Source organism: Epargyreus clarus, unplaced genomic scaffold, assembly GCF_041222505.1.
Source record: "Epargyreus clarus isolate Ecla_fem2 unplaced genomic scaffold, WU_Ecla_fem_2.2 ptg000036l, whole genome shotgun sequence".
Classification (NCBI taxonomy): Eukaryota; Metazoa; Arthropoda; class Insecta; order Lepidoptera; family Hesperiidae; genus Epargyreus; species Epargyreus clarus.
Window position 1 is genome coordinate 6,248,090 of NW_027332241.1, and position 17,484 is coordinate 6,265,573.

At 36.5% G+C, this 17,484-nt stretch overlaps 1 protein-coding gene across 1 annotated transcript in view; it reads right to left on the bottom strand.

The window, feature by feature from the left end:
- Positions 1 to 17,484, bottom strand: part of dsb (scavenger receptor class B member debris buster) — a 120,849-nt gene that overhangs the window by 10,858 nt on the left and 92,507 nt on the right. Inside the window, exons 3-4 of the mRNA XM_073092336.1 lie at positions 4,398 to 4,489; positions 3,610 to 3,770 (exon numbers count right to left, since the gene is read on the bottom strand). Of these exons, the coding sequence (XP_072948437.1) occupies positions 3,610 to 3,770; positions 4,398 to 4,489 (253 nt within the window). The remainder of the gene's footprint in view (positions 1 to 3,609; positions 3,771 to 4,397; positions 4,490 to 17,484) is intronic.

A 17,484-nucleotide genomic window follows, 5' to 3' on the forward strand; every position in this document is an offset into this window, starting at 1 on the left:
CGCATCTCTGGCCGACCTCAGGTAGGAATCTTATCTTATCGGGGTTTGATTACAAATGTCCATGGACGGCAGGAGGCACTAACCATCACGTAGATAGCATGCTTATTTGATATTCCTATACTGTAAAAAAATGTGTCAAAAATAACAGATTCGTGTTAGGAGTCTGTTTAATTTCTCATCCACGTTACAGGAAAACTGTCAACACTAATTTATGAGTTCTTAGACTTCCCTAATGTCATGTGAAACAAAAAATGTATTTAAATGGTCTACTTATTATATAAGGCGATCTTTTTGGGTTTCGTGATTTTATTTGGATGTTTTTCCCCATGTATACGAGTTTTCCTACAGTACTGTATGTGTGGTTTTTTGATTTTGGTTTTGTTACGAGCATGCAGTCCACCTGATATTAAATGGCTACTCCTACAACAACAGATACAACAACTACAACTACAACTTTGGCTACAATAGATGCTTTACCCCTGAAGACTAAGCTGGAACGCCTCGGAAAATATGTCTCTCTTGCCACACCAGAACACAGCAGCGCTTAACACTGCTGTTATAACAGAAATAGGTGTGGCGGTGCCGCCGGAGTTTCGTTTGGCACATCCCGTGTCTGATACGTTATATGTCTGTAGATATAACGTGAGTGTATTAATTTTTTTCACACGCATATTGTCCAGTTTAATAAAATATTTTTTTACTAGGAAATGAGAATGAACATAGTGGGCCAAAATGTAACAAGTTGAGATATAGTCTAAAAAAATGGGTACTTTTTATATATTTCTCAATCTAGAACTGGAGAAATATAAAAAAATGTTTTTCATGACATAATCGATTAGCTGTTAAACAATCGATTAGAAAATTAAACAGAAGAAAACCATTGCACTATATGTAAATAAATGCAGCATACACACGAATCATAATCTATACTTATTACTTATAATATATATTATAACATTATAAAGAGGAAAGGTTTGATTTTTTGTTTGTTTGAAATGAATAGGCTCCGAAAGTACTGGACCGATTTTAAAAATTCTTTCACCATTCGAAAGCTACATTATCCACGAGTAACATAGGCTATATTTTATTTTAGAAAAAAATAGGGTTCCGTAAGATATTTCAGAAAAGTTACTTATTTTGCGTACGCTGCCTGAACTATGCAATATAATCTCATAATAAAACAACAATAAGTAAACTGGACAATAATTACTTATAACTACTATATGACTAATATATGACACTTGATTTTTTACAAACGATGCATTATGGTGGTTGGTACAACAAATACTAAAAATCAATAAAATAAATATAGTTTAAAAAACTAAAAAAACACGCTTTTATGATAAATTCAACTAAAAAGCAAAAAATAATCTTCAATCTAGGAATCAATTAAGGAACAGTAAATAGTATAGGTGGAAAAAGTGTGGGGCGCTTTTCGAACCTGAGAAATGTAGAACCCCACGCTTTTTTCACAATTATACAATTTACTGTTCCTTAATTGATTCCTAGATTGAAGATTTTTTTTGCTTTTAAGCTATTGCATAGCTTTTATCGCGGGCCTTGAGCGTGGAGACCGAATCCAGAAATTCCGTAACGAAAAAACCTAACACCCCCCACTCCGACCGGCACAGCGGTGATACTTTTTAGTAGCGATCTGTGCGCCCCGGGGCGCACACGCCAGTTGGGTTAATGACTCTTTGCATACTGCATAAATAAAATAAATATATAATTGTAATTGCATAAGTTGATAAAAAATGCTATGCAATAGCTTTACCGCGGCAGTCTCCGAGTGCCACACGTATTTTTTTGTTGATTTTATCATAAAAGCGTGTTATTTTAGTTTTTTAAACTATATTTATTATTTTGTAACATTTGGGACCCAGAAACGTATGGACTCGTTTTAGTTTCTTTTCAGACAGACACTCTCATTTGTTTATATATATAGATAGTTCATATTACACACATCGTTGCGTGCATAAGACATCACAAGCTTAATACATGAGGACAAGACAACTGATTTAATTATATACTTACTTATATACCTATTATGTACGGGGAACTCCTTTATACTTGTCTGATATTTCCTTTTGATATTGTATTTTCTATGTTTTGTTATATAGCTAACTAGCGTAAAATCCAACTGATCAGACTTTGAAGGTGGTAGAACACACTGTGTTTCGACTCCAGCGGCGCAATCACCACATTTTACCATCATCACATTATTTCTGTCTAAAAACAGCAATAATCAACTTATCGAATCTGGGGTTGATTACAGATGTCCATAAGCGGCAGTAGCCACTTGCCATCAGGTGGACTGCATGCTAGTCTGCTACTTTTTTTTATTTTTTACTGTTTAACCTAATGGTTAAGTAGACGTGTTACCCTGCTGATGGAAAGCAGTCACCGTCGCCTATGGACATTTGCAACACCAGAGGAGTCGCCAATGCATCGCCGGATTTGAAGGAGAGCTCTTTTTGCACTTTTTTTGTCGTTCTAAAGTAAATAAAATGTGCATGCAGTCCTGATGATAAATGGCTACTGCCATAGATATCTGTAATCAACCCCAGATAAGAAGAATCCTGTGGTCAGCCACAGATCCGTCGCTACTTTTGAGGGCTAAGTTGGAACGTCTCGCGTAGGTATGTATCTTAGCACTTTAAAAACCGGAACGCAGCAGCGCTTAACATTGCTGTTATTACGTAGAGATACTACAAATATAATATGTGTTACATCAGCGCGCAAATCCGTCCTACGTTAAAAATAAAATCCGATCTTTTTTCTAACCGCCCTAAATAAAGTCCAAATTCAAATTCAAATCTCATTTATTCAAAATTGATTCATATAGAATACTTTTTGAAAGTTAACAAACTACCACCGCTTCGGAAGGTGTTTCGCTATGGAGAATGCGGCGCAAGAAACTCCATACGTGTGTAAATATGCATCTTTTAAAGGGTAAATAATATACAATTTTACATAGTGGTACCATAGATTAGCAAAGATTACTCACTCTTAACAATAAAATGTACCCAGTTTTGAGAATTGAAATAGTTGCGTAAAAAAGTTTTGCCACGTCTCCGTGCCAAAATGTCCCTAAAATATTTGAAATAATTATTTATTTATTATGTAAATTACGCATTATTAGTTATTTATTTGTAAATTTTCTCTCAAAATGTTTTTATGGGTCAAGAATTCAAAAAAAGAACTTATTAATAAGCCGTTTGTGGTTTCATTCAATTTCAAGGCGGCGAAGTATCTTTACTAATCTATGAGTGGTACATATAATTAATTATTGATTTTGGAGCTGGAGTTGTCATACCATGCGGATTTATCATTTAAATACTGATTTATATTATAAGCTTTTTTACATAAAGTTAATTTTATAGTAGATTAAAATCTTTTTTCGGATAGATTCATGTTCAATATACCTAACATTATAAATGCAAATGTGTGTGTTTGTTTGTTACACTTTCACGCCTTAACTACGTAACCGATTGTCGTGAAATTTTGTACACACGTTGTCAGGGGTTCAGAAAAGGATTTAGGGTACTTTTATCCCACAATACCTTTCCCAGGGATACATAAAAACATTCCAAAAGTGTTTTTACCTACCTATAAACAAAGGGTCCAACTTCCACCAACTTAGGTTTCTCTCCGTTCTCCAGGAACCCCTGAGGATTAGTCACGTTGAAGATGTAGACCTTGGTCAGCCTGATGACGCCAGGCTTCTGCCAGTAGCTGTAGCTGAGTGACCCGTTCCAAAGCTTCAATTCCTGCCATCAGATTATAATAGTGAAGACGGTTACTACGCCCACAGCTTCACACGAGGATTCCCTGTGTCATGGACATACACAAAGACGAATACACAAACACCCAGACCCAGAAGTTATCCAAATTCATCATACAGATGTTTGTCTGGCCGGGGATCGAACCTGGAACCCTAGATGCGACGCGAGTCATCAAGTCGGTCCGGTAGAAATGAGTAGTCAGCCCACTTGATGGTAGGTACTGCCGTCCAAGGGCATCTATGCCTATGCATCTAGTACTAATCAATCCTAGATATTATAAGGTTGGACGCAGTCGGCTCGGATAATTACGTCTCCTTTACCACACCCTTCAAACCAGAACACAGCAGCTCTTGCCACAGCTGTTAGGCAGAAATAGGTGTGGCGGTGTTGCCGGAGAGGAACCACAAAAGGTAGATCTATAACTAGATCTACCACTTCTTATGTATTATTTTTCATCATTAAATTATTTATTTTATTTATTTATTTATTTACTCTTTATTGACCATGTTAAAACAGTGTGGTGCAAAAGGCGGACTTAATGCTAAATAGCATTTTCTCCCAGTCAACCTTAGGGATGTGTAGAAAAATTAAATTAAGGGATGATTAACTCACCCTAAATATAATGTAGTCTAACCACGGCACGAACGAGAGGATGATGCCGACTGCCACCGTGAAGATGCTGAACATAACCACTGCCAGGCGACCTGCAAGAACAAAACTTATATTAGCATCTCATCTCGTTTTGTTACATCTCATCACATCGTATCACGCACCGTATTGTATCTCGGTTAGTTTCGTTTTGTTACGTCACATCTTGTTACATCATCACGTACCGTATTGCATCTCGTTTGGTTTCATTGCGTTTCGTTACGACCTGTCTCGTTACATCTTCACGTACCATATTGTATCTCGTTTCGTTTCATTTCGTTTCGTTACAATCTGTCATTATATTACGTACCGTATTGTATGTTATTTCGATTAATTTCGTTTCATTATGCCTCGCCTCGTCACTTCATCACGTACCGTATTGTATCTCGTTTGGTTACATTCTGTTACGTCACATCTCGTCTCATTTATATCCGACTGCGGAGGGTAATGTTTTTTGAGTGTATATATGTATGTGTCTATGTATTTCTTATTTTTTGGCACGCCAACCCAAACGGCATAACGGATTTAAACATTTGATTTTGTCTTTGGATTCATCTAAGGTACATATGCTACATACTTGTACATACGCACAAGAAAACATTACTCTCCGAAGTCACTTAAAAACGGTTCAATTACGGTCCTTTTTTTTCTTTTCTAGGGGGAAACCTTCAAAAGGTACCCGGTACTGTGGGAGCAACACGTTGGTTGCAGGGAGCAGCAGGTTGGTCGCTGGCCGGGTTTCGAGCTCCCACTCTCGCCACCCGCAACACCGACCCTTTCTAGTCGCCCCTTACGACAGGCAGGAGATACCGTAACCCTATACAGGTCCCGGAACTACAGGGACAACGGTCTGATTACCTACTTCCTCAGTAATATAGCTCTCCTTACGTAATTTTAAGTAGAATTTTGCAAGGAAAAATTTTGCAAGTCATTCTGTTAAAAATTCTCAAAAATAACGGCGTCTTTGTCTTTTGGAAACCGGTTTTCGAAAACATTGTCGAAAGTTGCATATTTGGGTTAACCACTTGTCTTATCGTCGGCGAGCAGCGAGGAAGCGAGTTTTAATAGATTTAGTATTATTATTATTACATCATTGCTATACCTATGTTAAGCAGGCGTTTTTTTAAAGAATAAAGTAATATTTTTTTTACACAAAAATAATAAATAAAAAAATAGCCAAGTGCAAGTCAAACTCGCACGTTGAGGATTCGTACCACCAAAATTTTCATATTTTTTTATTTTTAGTATTTTTTTTTATAATATGCCCATGGACCGCCACCCCTGAGGACTAAGCTGGAACGCCTTGGAAAAGTATGTCTCCCCTACCACACCCTGCAAAACGGAACACAGCAGCGCCTAACACTGCTGTTATTAGACAGTAATAGATGTGGCGGTGGTGCCGGAGTCGAACTACAAAGGGTTCTACCACCTTCGTAGTATTCGTAGTATTGTTTATTATACTATCCATTCAAGTAAAAGCATTGTGAAAATTTGAACATTACATAACCCTCCGCAGTCTACTCGCTTGTAGTTACTCGCTCGTGGTATAACACAGCATTAAGGTATTGCACAGCTGATTCATAGTTTTTTCCTCGTTAAGGAAAAATATAATGATGCGTTTATTTATGTAAAATGGGTAATATAAAAGTGCATTATGGTCCTGAATATAAATTACGATTATTATATAATGTACAAAAATAAATACATGACTAAAACATTATAATTAGGTATCTACTTTAAAATAAAACGACTTAATATTTCAAACTGTGACAGCAGAAGAGATTTATTCAAGGAGAGAATTGTACAAAAAGTAAAGTCATAGAGAGAAAATAATAGTCATAGTCATAGTAGAGTCATAAAGGTTGACTGGCAGAGAATGCTATATAGCATTAAGTCCGCCTTTGTGCCTTTACATTTCTGTAAGGTTCATAAAGAATAAATAAATAAATAAATAGAGTATAGACGGTCTGCGGCACAGACTAAATTACAAGTTAACACTGGCAGATTAAAGATAATACATAACTTATTATTTTGATACAAAACCAACATACTTTTTACGTACTCAAAGTAAAAACGAAACCTTATTACTAAGACTCCGTCTGTCCGTCTGTCCCAGGGCTCTATCTCTGGAACCGTAATAGATAGGCACTTGATTTTTTTATAGAATATGTAGCCGCTATAACAACAAGTATTTAATATAAGAATAGCTTGAAAATTAATGGAGGTCGCCATACAGCGTCATATTTTTCGACGATTTTCGCTATATCCTTTTGAACTGTGGTAGGTAGACAGTTCAAATCTTCACAATGCATTAAATACTGTGGTACAATAAAAACAAACACTAAAAATAAAAAAAAAAATGAAAATAAAAAAATAAAAAATGTGAGCCGTCACGGGACGGACGCCTGGCAGATGTGAAACATCGACATTATTTTGTAAAAGTAATATGCAGAAAAGAATGTATTGTGATAGGAACTAAATATGTCATAATGATAAAATAAAATATTACGATTGCGCATGGCGACGCGTCGCCACACCGTACACACTACTGCATATAGACTGTATATATATACCATCGCATAGCGTGGCGTCGCCACGGCACGCGTCGCCACGCCAGAAATCGGTTTTACGTGCGGTTATAGATGTTTCACATCAATAAAAAAATGGTGTTAAGTACGGAACCCTCTGTATGTCACTTTGAGTCGCATTTGCCTAATTTATTTATTTTTAGTATTCATTGTTATAGCATCCACTGCGATACACTGAAAAAAAAATGTCTATCTATTGCGGTTCAAGAGATATAGCCCTGTGATAGACGGACAGATAGACAGACGGACAGATAGACAGCGGAGTCTCATCAATAAGATTTGGTTTTTACCTTTTCTCTACGGAACTCTAAAATCATTCTGTCTCCTATGTGACCTTAAATAGCAAAAGACAAGTCATTCATCAAGGTCGGACTATTTAGTGTAATTAAATCTATCTGTCTAATTGACTGACCGGATGACCGGCGTTTCTTGTCTTATAAAATTTACACGTGTTTCTCACTTATGTATGCTTTTATAACTAGCTGTGCCCCGCGGCTTCACCCGCGTTAAAAAGAAATCTAACAATATCATAAACAAAAAAGTTAGTTCTTAAATATAAGTAGCCTAAGTTATTCAAATCAAATCAAATCAAATTTTTTTATTCAAAATAGGTTCTTTACAGAGCACTCTTTGAATGTCAAACTACCACTTCACAAGGTGTTTCGTTATGGAGAAGAAGGATATATTCCTTATTATATCAGCTACCTGCTAATAAAAGTCTCATCAAAATCGGTCCAGCCATTTCAGAGATTAGTCAGAACAGACAAAAATCCAATCCTAAAAAGAATTTGTAATTTAAAAAAGAAGAGAGTTATGTTAGCGTAAAGAGTGGAATAGGAAACATTATGTGTAAAGATACAATGCATCTTTAGTGAGAAAGATAGGTGTTAGAGAACGTAGGAGTGCAGACGAGCATGCAGTCCACCTGATGGTAAGTGGCTACTGTCGCCCATGGACATCTGTAATCAACTCCAGATAGGATTAGATATTCCTACTTGAGGTCGCCACAGATGCGCCGCTACCCCTGAGGACTAAGCTGGAACGTCTAGGAAAACCCACACCCTTCAAACCGGAACACAGCAGCGCCTAACACTGCTGTTATTAGGTAGAAATAGGTGTGGCGGTGGTGCCGCCGGAGTCGAACCTCAAAGGGTTCTACCACCATCTTAAGACCACCTTGGAGACATCTTAGTGTTCACACATATTTGTAAAACCGCTCGTGCTCTAAATAAAGTTTATATTACTTTAGTAACTAAATAAAATTGTGTTTAAAAAGTAATTCCATTGGATCAGCAACTTAACTAGAGTTAGACCATTTTGCTACTTCCATTACTAAAATAAAAAATATTGAGCGATCTGAGATCAGATGACGGTTCAAAAGTAACATTTGAATGGTCAGTCTTGGGAAACATTATAAGTTACATTACCACAACGAGATATCATGTCATTGGGGTTTTTTAGTGTTGTAAGATTGGGTCTATGTGAAAAGCGATTCGACACAAATTTATATGTTTAAAAGCTAAATCAGTACATATGCAGAAGGTCATCAAAAAAGACTTCATCATCACGTCAATATCGAGGCGATCCAGCTCCTCGATACAACGGACCTAGTGAGAAGACTCAAACGGACTAAACCCTTTGAGCTTGTGCCATGACACAGTGTAGTGTTAGTGAAATAGTGATAAGTGAACATTATAGAACACAAGAACAACGTGTCTACTCCCTTATGTGTTAAAACAAAGAAGTGCAGTGTTACACGACGCCGCCTTCATTATATGATTATTTAGCAGTTTAAGTTAGCGTAGAATTACTCATTAGTCATAAATTAGGCTAGATCGTAATTAATATAAAGTACCTATTAGTCACTTGGTACTTTATACAAAAAAAAAAAAAGAAGCTAAATTGAACCAAATGAGCAATTTATTTATTTATTTCAATAATGATAGCCTAATGGATAAAACTCGGCCTCTCGAGCGAGCGGTCCGAAGTTCAAATCCCAGGAACGCACCTCTAATTATTAAAATTATGTGCGTATTTAAAATTAATTATTATTTGCTTTACGGCGAAGGAAAACATCGTAAGGAAACCTAAGAGATCTTAAAAAAAGTTCTCAAAGGTATGAAGTCTACCAATACGCACTTGTCCAGCGCGGTGGACTATGGCCTAATCCTTCTCATTCTGAGAGGATACCGCCCAGCAGTGGGACAGTAATGGGTTGACGACAAATACTCTCATGATGTCCAGCATCCATCCACCCTTCCAACGAAACGCAAGATCTTTGTATTTCATACACAAGAGTAGCAGACGAGCATGTAGTCCACCTGATGGTAAGTGGCTACTACCGCGCATGGACATCTTTAATCAACCCCACATGAGATTAGATGCCTACCTGAGGTCGTCCACAAATGCGCTGGTATCCCTAAGGACTAAACTAGAATGCCTCGAATAAGTATTACCCTTTACCACACCCTTCAAACTAGACCACAGCAGCGCTACACTGCTGTTGTTAGGCAGAAATAGGTGTGGCGGTGGTGCTGCCGGAGTCGAACCACAAAGGGTTCTTCAAAATGAACCTTCAAGATGGGTTCCAAATTCAGATCTGAGAGCAATCATTCAACAGATTTTCCTACTTTTCCTGTATAAAATGTGGTAATTTATCCAGCACTGATGTGCATTTAAATAATCGCTATTGCTTATAAATCGCACTACATGTGCAATAGTAATCGCAGTTTCCTAAGTTTCGCCACATCCGCTAAGTAGCTACTAACTAGATTATTTGCAATGTTTCAAATCATACAAATGACGATTTAACTTGCAGATGAACGAATAGATAGACTGCTAAAGTATAACAGACGAAGAAAGAAATAGAATCCTAATTTACAGATCAACGAATGAATAGACTGCTACTTATTACAGACGAAGAAAGAAATAGAATCCTAATTTACAGATGAACGAATGAATAGACTGATAAAATATCACATACACAGAAAGAAATAGAATCCTAATTTACAGATGAACGAATAAATAGACGTATAAAGTATCACATACAAAGAAAAAAAATAGAATCCTTATTTACAGATGAACGATGAATAGACTGCTACTTATCACATACGAAGAAAGAAATAGAATCCTAGTTTACAGATGAACGAATGAATAGACTGCTACTTATCACAGACAAAGAAAGAAATAGAATCCTAGTTTACAGATGAACGAATGAACAGACTGCTACTTATCACAGACGAAGAAAGAAATAGAATCCTAAACCAAACTAATATTATAAATGCGAATGTGTGTTTGTTTGTCACACTTTCACGTCTTAACTACATAACCGATTGTCATGAAATTTTGTACACACGTTGTCAGGCGGTCAGAAAAGGACATAGGGTAGCTTTTATCCCGAAAATAAGAACTGTTTCCGAGGGATACATACAAACCTCTGACTGCGAGCGCAGCTGCGGGTAAAAGCTAGTCGTTGTTATATTTATATAGATAAAATTCTTGTCCTTAATAATGTCATTTTGTAAGGTAAATTGTTTTGTAAGTGTGTGATTTTTATTTTTATCAAATTGAAGGTGGTTTGTGGTTCGACTCCGGCGGCAGCACCGCCACACCTATTTCTACCTAATAACAGTAGTGTTAGGCGCTGCTGTGTTCCGGTTTGAAGTGTGGTAAGGGAGACAGACTTTTCCGAGGCGTTCCAGCTTAGTCCTCAGGGGTAGCGGCGCATCTGTGGCCGACCTCAGGTAGAAATATCTAATCCTATCTGGTTGATTACAGATGTCCATGGGCGACAGTAGCCACTTACCATCAGGTGGACTGCATGTTCGTCTGCTACTCTTATATTATAAAAAATATTGTTAAGTAATGGCAAAACCATTACTGTCCCACTAGGCTTGGGTTGCCTCAGAGTGAGAGGAATTTAGGTCTTAGTCCACCGCGCTGGCCAAGTGCGAATTGGTAGACTTCACACCTTTGACAAGTTTTTTAAAGATCTCTCAGGTAAGTTTCCTTGCGATGTTTTCCTCCACGGTTAAAACAAGTCATACAAATACAAATACAAAAATGCTTTATTCACCAACTAATACATGAAAAATGTACATAAACATAATGAAAAGTACAACAGGCGGTCTTATCACTTAAAAGCGATCTCTTTTTTTTTATAATTATACCTAAACGATGAGGCAGACGGGCTACCTGGTGGAAAGCCGTCACCGTCGCCTATGGACATTTGCAACACCAGAGGAGTCGCCAATGCATCGCCGGCTTTGAAGGAGAGCTCTTTTTACACCTTTTTTAAGAGCCCCATGTCATAGCGCTCCGGGAATACCTCAGAAGGAAGTTCTGTCTGTTCTGTAAGAATCTGTATTGTTCTCTTCCAGACAACCATAGAGTTGTTGAAAGAAAACAATACAGATGCAAGAAATACAGGTAGGGGTATACAAATGTAATACATACCGACTCGAAAATTATCTTTGAACATATCAGCAGATAGTGTACGTGAAGTAAGTAAGGGATAGAAATATTGGTAATACACGGAATAGGAAAGAATGATAGAATAAAAACATACAAATAAAAAAACAAAAAACGCTTTCTACACTCACAGCCCCACACTAGGATTCCTTGTATCGTTGGTGCTATGGACACACACAGAGACCAATACACAAACACCCAGACCCAGAAACAGAAATCTAAATTTATCATTTAGAAATCTGTCTGGCCGGGGATCGAACCCTAAAAGATAATTAATTTATGATACGCACATAATTCTCAAAAAACAAGTGAGCCTGGGATTTGAACCTTGAACCTCCGGACCAAGAGGCCGAGTTTCAACCACAAAGGCTATTATGCTACAATTTCTTATTAACCCAAAAAAAAGATTTTTGCGTAAAAAACTTTTCAGATTTCGCGTGCAAACTTTTTAATACTTCAATTCTTTTATACACGCACAAACAGTCATACGATTTCTTTTATATATACTTTCTCTTTCAATTGAAGTTTTTGTCGGTCACTTTCTAGAAAGTTAGCATTGTAACTTAAAAGTTTAGTGTTAAGTAGGGATGGCGATCTGAGATCGATCGAATAATCGATGCTTTTTGATTAATCGATTATTTTTGAAGGTGGTAGAACCCTTTGTGGTTCGACTCCGGCGGCACCACCGCGACACCGATTTCTACCTAATATATAGTATTTCTACCTAATAATAGTTTTATTATCGTTGAATTACTTTAATGTCATGAAAAATAAGAAACGACTATGCAACGTATTTTCTTGATAGGTCAACATAGGTACTTGTTTGCTCCTGATGACTATTTTCGCTATCTTCGCCCATTTTGGCTGAAAAGATCGAAGATCGATTTATGGTGAATCGATTTTTGGGCCTCTATTTATTTGAATCGATTTATTACATTTTGATTAGAATCGATCTTTTTCGGAATCGACATCCCTAGCGGTAAGTTGTCAAATGTGTCAAATCTGACAACAGATGGTATTATAACCAATACGTAGTTTATAAATAGTATCATAGATGGCGTTAGTGTATATGTGGCGTGAATATATTGATCGACCTTCATAATTATACAAATATGTTTTTCTTTTTTTATATAAAATAGAAGTAGCAGACGACCATGCAATCCACTTGATGATACGTGACTACTGCCGTATCTGTAATCAACCCCAGATAGGATTAGATATTCCTACCTGAGTTCGACCACAGATGCGCCTCTACCCCTGAGGACTAAGTTGGAATGCCTCGGAAAAGTATGTCTCTCTTACTATACTTCAAACCAGAACACAGCAGCGCTAAACACTGCTGGTATAACAGAAATAGGTGAGGCGGTGGTGCCGCCGGAGTCGAACCATAAAGTGAATCGAATTCGAATCCGGCGGCACCACCGCCACACCTATTTCTGTTAACTTGTTCGAACTACAAAGTTACCTTTAATCGTTGCAATATTAATTGTATTTTCTGTGAATTTCCACGCATTTTCCAATTTATTTCAAAATGTTGAAAGAATATAATTATGTATATATGCGTTCAAAACTTATACATATTTGTAAAGTTTCATAATAATTCATATGTAAATATAACGATTTGTTAAACGCTTGTTGTAGTGACAGCGAGAAACGATGCTTTGTGAAGCGAGAAAAGAAAATAGCTTGAACTATAGCCTATGTCACTCCCACTGCTTAGAGGAATCCAACGACACCTCATATGTTAATCCGTCAAGCCGTTTGTGCTGCAGCGTGACAAAGAATGACACATACACACATACATACATACATACATACATACATACATACATACATACATACATACATACATACATACATACATACATACATACATACATACATACATACATACATACATACATACATACATACATACATACATACATACATACATACATACATACATACATACATACATACATACATACACACATACACACATACATACATACATACATACACACATACATACGCTCGAACAACATTACCATAGTCGAGTAATACAATAATTTAGATTCAGAAATGATATGGAGATGGATATAGCTACTTGAAAGATTTTTATAATTTTTTAAACATTCAATTGAGATGTAATTCCAAGTGAATAGTATATAAATATAGTTCAAAAAACTAAAAAACACGCTTTTATGATAAAATCAAATAAAAAGTAGAAAAGTATTCTATTTCATTCTTTCATACATGCAGGGTAAGATAAGGATGTATGTTGATCTCTTGACCGAAAAACGGAGTTACTCACTGACAAACATACAAGTGAAGCTAATATAAAGCGTGTAAAAGGATCAAATATAGTGAAAAAATACACATAAAGATACACGTACACACACAAATACTAAACTATAGTCTGATTCATAATTAGGTGTCCAAAATGTAAACAAACAAATGTCACTGTCAAAATTAACAAGAAACAAAAACTTTAACAAACTCAACAAAAAACGAAAATTTAACAAATATACACAATTTAACAAACGCGTTATGTAAACGAGAATACATTCGAGTCGATTACAATCACGAAAATGAATAATATCAGTTACGACACTTAAAAATGTGACAGCACAAGAAATGTCTTGGATTCCGATTGTGTTACCATTATCAAATTTTACTGTATGGGACGAAATTGAGGTGATATAAATATTAGAAAATGTGAATTAGTCTTAATTTATTTAGATTATTATTTTATTATTGTTGTATTACTTTAATATCGACAAAAATAAGAAACTACCATTTCTAACGTATTTTCTTGATAGGTCAACACCTTTGTTTACATTTTGGACACCTAATTATGAATCGGACTATAGATGAAAAGAAGTCAACAATGTGTTACAGGGGCGCGCAACTCCGACCCCTACTAAAAATAAACTCGGTTTTTTCCCAAATGCGATAAAAGATGTTTCACATATTCGCTTATCCACTCTTAATACGACGTGTAGGCAGAATAAATTACACCGCGACCTTAGTTTTTGCTTCAACCGAGACTCGAAGCCCGACCTCGTTACATGCATACATAATTGCTAAGTACAATAAAAATTACCGTGGATATAAAAACTCTGTCATTTCTGTTTTTATGCAGTTTTTATATAGTTATGTGACATTGATATGAATGGTTTAGATGTAACGATATTATGGAGGTCTGGAGTTCAAATAACGCAAAAAATTGAAGGTGGTAGAACCGTTTGTGGTTCGACTCCGGCGACACCACCGCCACACCTATTTCTACCTAATAACAGCAGTGTTAGGCACTGCTGTGTTCCGGTTTGAAGGGTGTGGTAAGGGAGACAGATTTTTCCGACGCGTTCCAGCTTAGTCCTCAGGGGTAGGGACGCATCTGTGGCCGACCTCAGGTGGGAATATCTAATCCTATCTGGAGTTGATTACAGATGTCCATGGGCGGCAGTAGCTTACCATCAGGTGGACTGTATGCTCGTCTGCTACTCCTATATTATATAAAAGAAAAAACTTCAGAGCGGACCAGCAGTTTGGGGCGGACTTTATTTATGTATGTTAAGTCTAGGTTCCATGAAAGAACCCGTATAAAAGTTAGTTAATCTAGTAAATAACAAAACCGCAAGACCTGTGACCTCAACAGATGCAATCTTGAAAGTGGATTTTCCGCACCATTATGATACCGATTTTACGAGTACCATTTAAACTAATTTAGTTTCATTTTAATTGCTAATTACGCCTTTGTAAACAGTTAGCATAATGGTGACTATAAAGGTTAATATGTACAGGCAATGAACGTCGCAGACACGGGTCGTAACAGACATATAGTAGATCCCTTTATAGTTCGACTCCGGCACCACCGCCACACCTATTTCGGTTATAACAGCAGTGTTAAGCGCTGCTGTATTCTGGTTTGAAGGGTAAAGCTGAGAGATATCTTACAGAATATTTATAGTATTATTTATATTTACTATATAGAAAATAAATAAAGACACATCTTAGTAGATTGCAAACATATAAACAGACAAACAAATCATATTTATATTAACACACATGGAACATTTTCCTTATTTATTCAAAATGACCTTCTGTATCAAACAAAATGTCCATAGATTTTTCATAGATTAGTAAAGATTACTCACTCCTAACAAGGAAATGTACCCAGTTTTGAGAATTGAAATAGTTGCGTAAAAAAGTTTTGCCACGTCTCCGTGCTAAAATATCCCTACAATATTTGAAATAATTATTTATTTATTACGTAAATTACACAGTATTAGTTATTTATTCGTAAATTTTCTCTAAATAATGTTTTTATTTGTCAAGAATTCAAAAAAAGAACTTACTTAAAATAAGCCGTTTGTGGCTTCATTCAATTTTAAGGCGGCGAAGTATCTTTACTAATCCATGATATTCTTTGAATTTTTATTTCCACCCTAAAACTTAAAGTATTATTTTAAAACTATTAGTGGCATTCTGTTTTTTGTAAAATGGGAGTAGCAGACGAGCGTGCAGTCCACCTGATGGTAAGTGACTACCGCCCATGGACATCAGTAATCAACCCCAGATAAGATTAGATTCTTACCTGAGGCTTTAAACTTTGTCATAATCGAGGTTTCATGAAGGTCGACCATTATAACAACGAAAACTTTGGACTTTTTAACTATAGTAGAGACTTAGTTTTGAAGGTGGTAAAACCCTTTGTGGTTCGTCTCCGGCGGCACCACCGCCACACCTATTTTTGTTATAACAGCAGTGTTAAGCGCTGCTGTGTTCTAGTTTGAACGGTGACATACTTTACGGAAGCATTCCAGCTTAGCTGTAGCCGATATCAGGTAGGAACCTTACTGTATCTTGGATTGATTACTGATGTCCATGTACTGATGGTACTCACTTACCATCAGGTGGACTGCATGCTCGTCTGCTACTCCTATATTTTAAAATAAAAAAAATAAACAGTCATTGAAACTTAGCTTCTCACTAGGAGGGTTTGTGGTTCAACCCTTATATCAAGCATGCACCTCTGATTTTCCAAAAAAGTAAAGAAAACCATTATGAAAAACATACACCATTGATTTCTTAAACAATGAATTCGAATTAAAAACAAAATTTCTTAAAAAAAATTCGACATCTTTCAGCTGAGATTTCTAAAGGAGAAAATTGATTTTTCCATCCCTCCTTTTTCCTTAGAATCCCTAATCCTTCAAATTGTTTAGAGAATTATATTAAACATATGATGGTCAATTGGTCATAAACCCACTCTTTTATTGGTCACCTATTGTTATTCACAATCTGATTGGATGGCTTCCAATATGACGAATGCTTTGTCAATTTCTTTATCCATTGTCATTTTGAAGTTCAATTGAATTTCAAGGTAATGGGATTAGTAATTTCTTCAGAAGAATTCTTTGATGTGGTATTGATATGTGTAATCTTATTCTTATAAAAAAATACTTGTTTAAACTTGTTGGTTCGACTCCGACGGCACCACCGCTACAGTGTTAAGTGCTGCTGTGTTCTGGTTTAAAGGGTGTGGTAAGGGATTCTAACATTTCCGAGGCATTCAAGCTTAGTACTCAGTTGGAACTCGGCCTGACGATCGCGGGATCGAGGCACCACTGATTTCTCAAAGTCGTGCGTATTAGAAATTAATTATCACTTGCTAAAAATGGTGAAGGGAAATATCGTGAGGAAACCTGCATATCTGAGAGATTTAAAAGAACATCTCAAAGGTATGTGAAGTCTACCAATACGCACTTGTTCAGCGCGGTGGACTATGCCCTAATCCTTCTCATTCTGAGAGGAGACCCGTGCCCAGCAGTGGGACAAATATGTTGTAGATTTATCATGAATGATTTAGCATCGCCTAAACTACTGAAGATTTATATTTTGTTGATTTTTATAATATAGAAGTAGCAGACGAGCATGCCACCTGATTGTAAGTGGTTACTGCTGCCCATGGACATCCGTAATCAATCCCAGATAAGCTCAGAGCT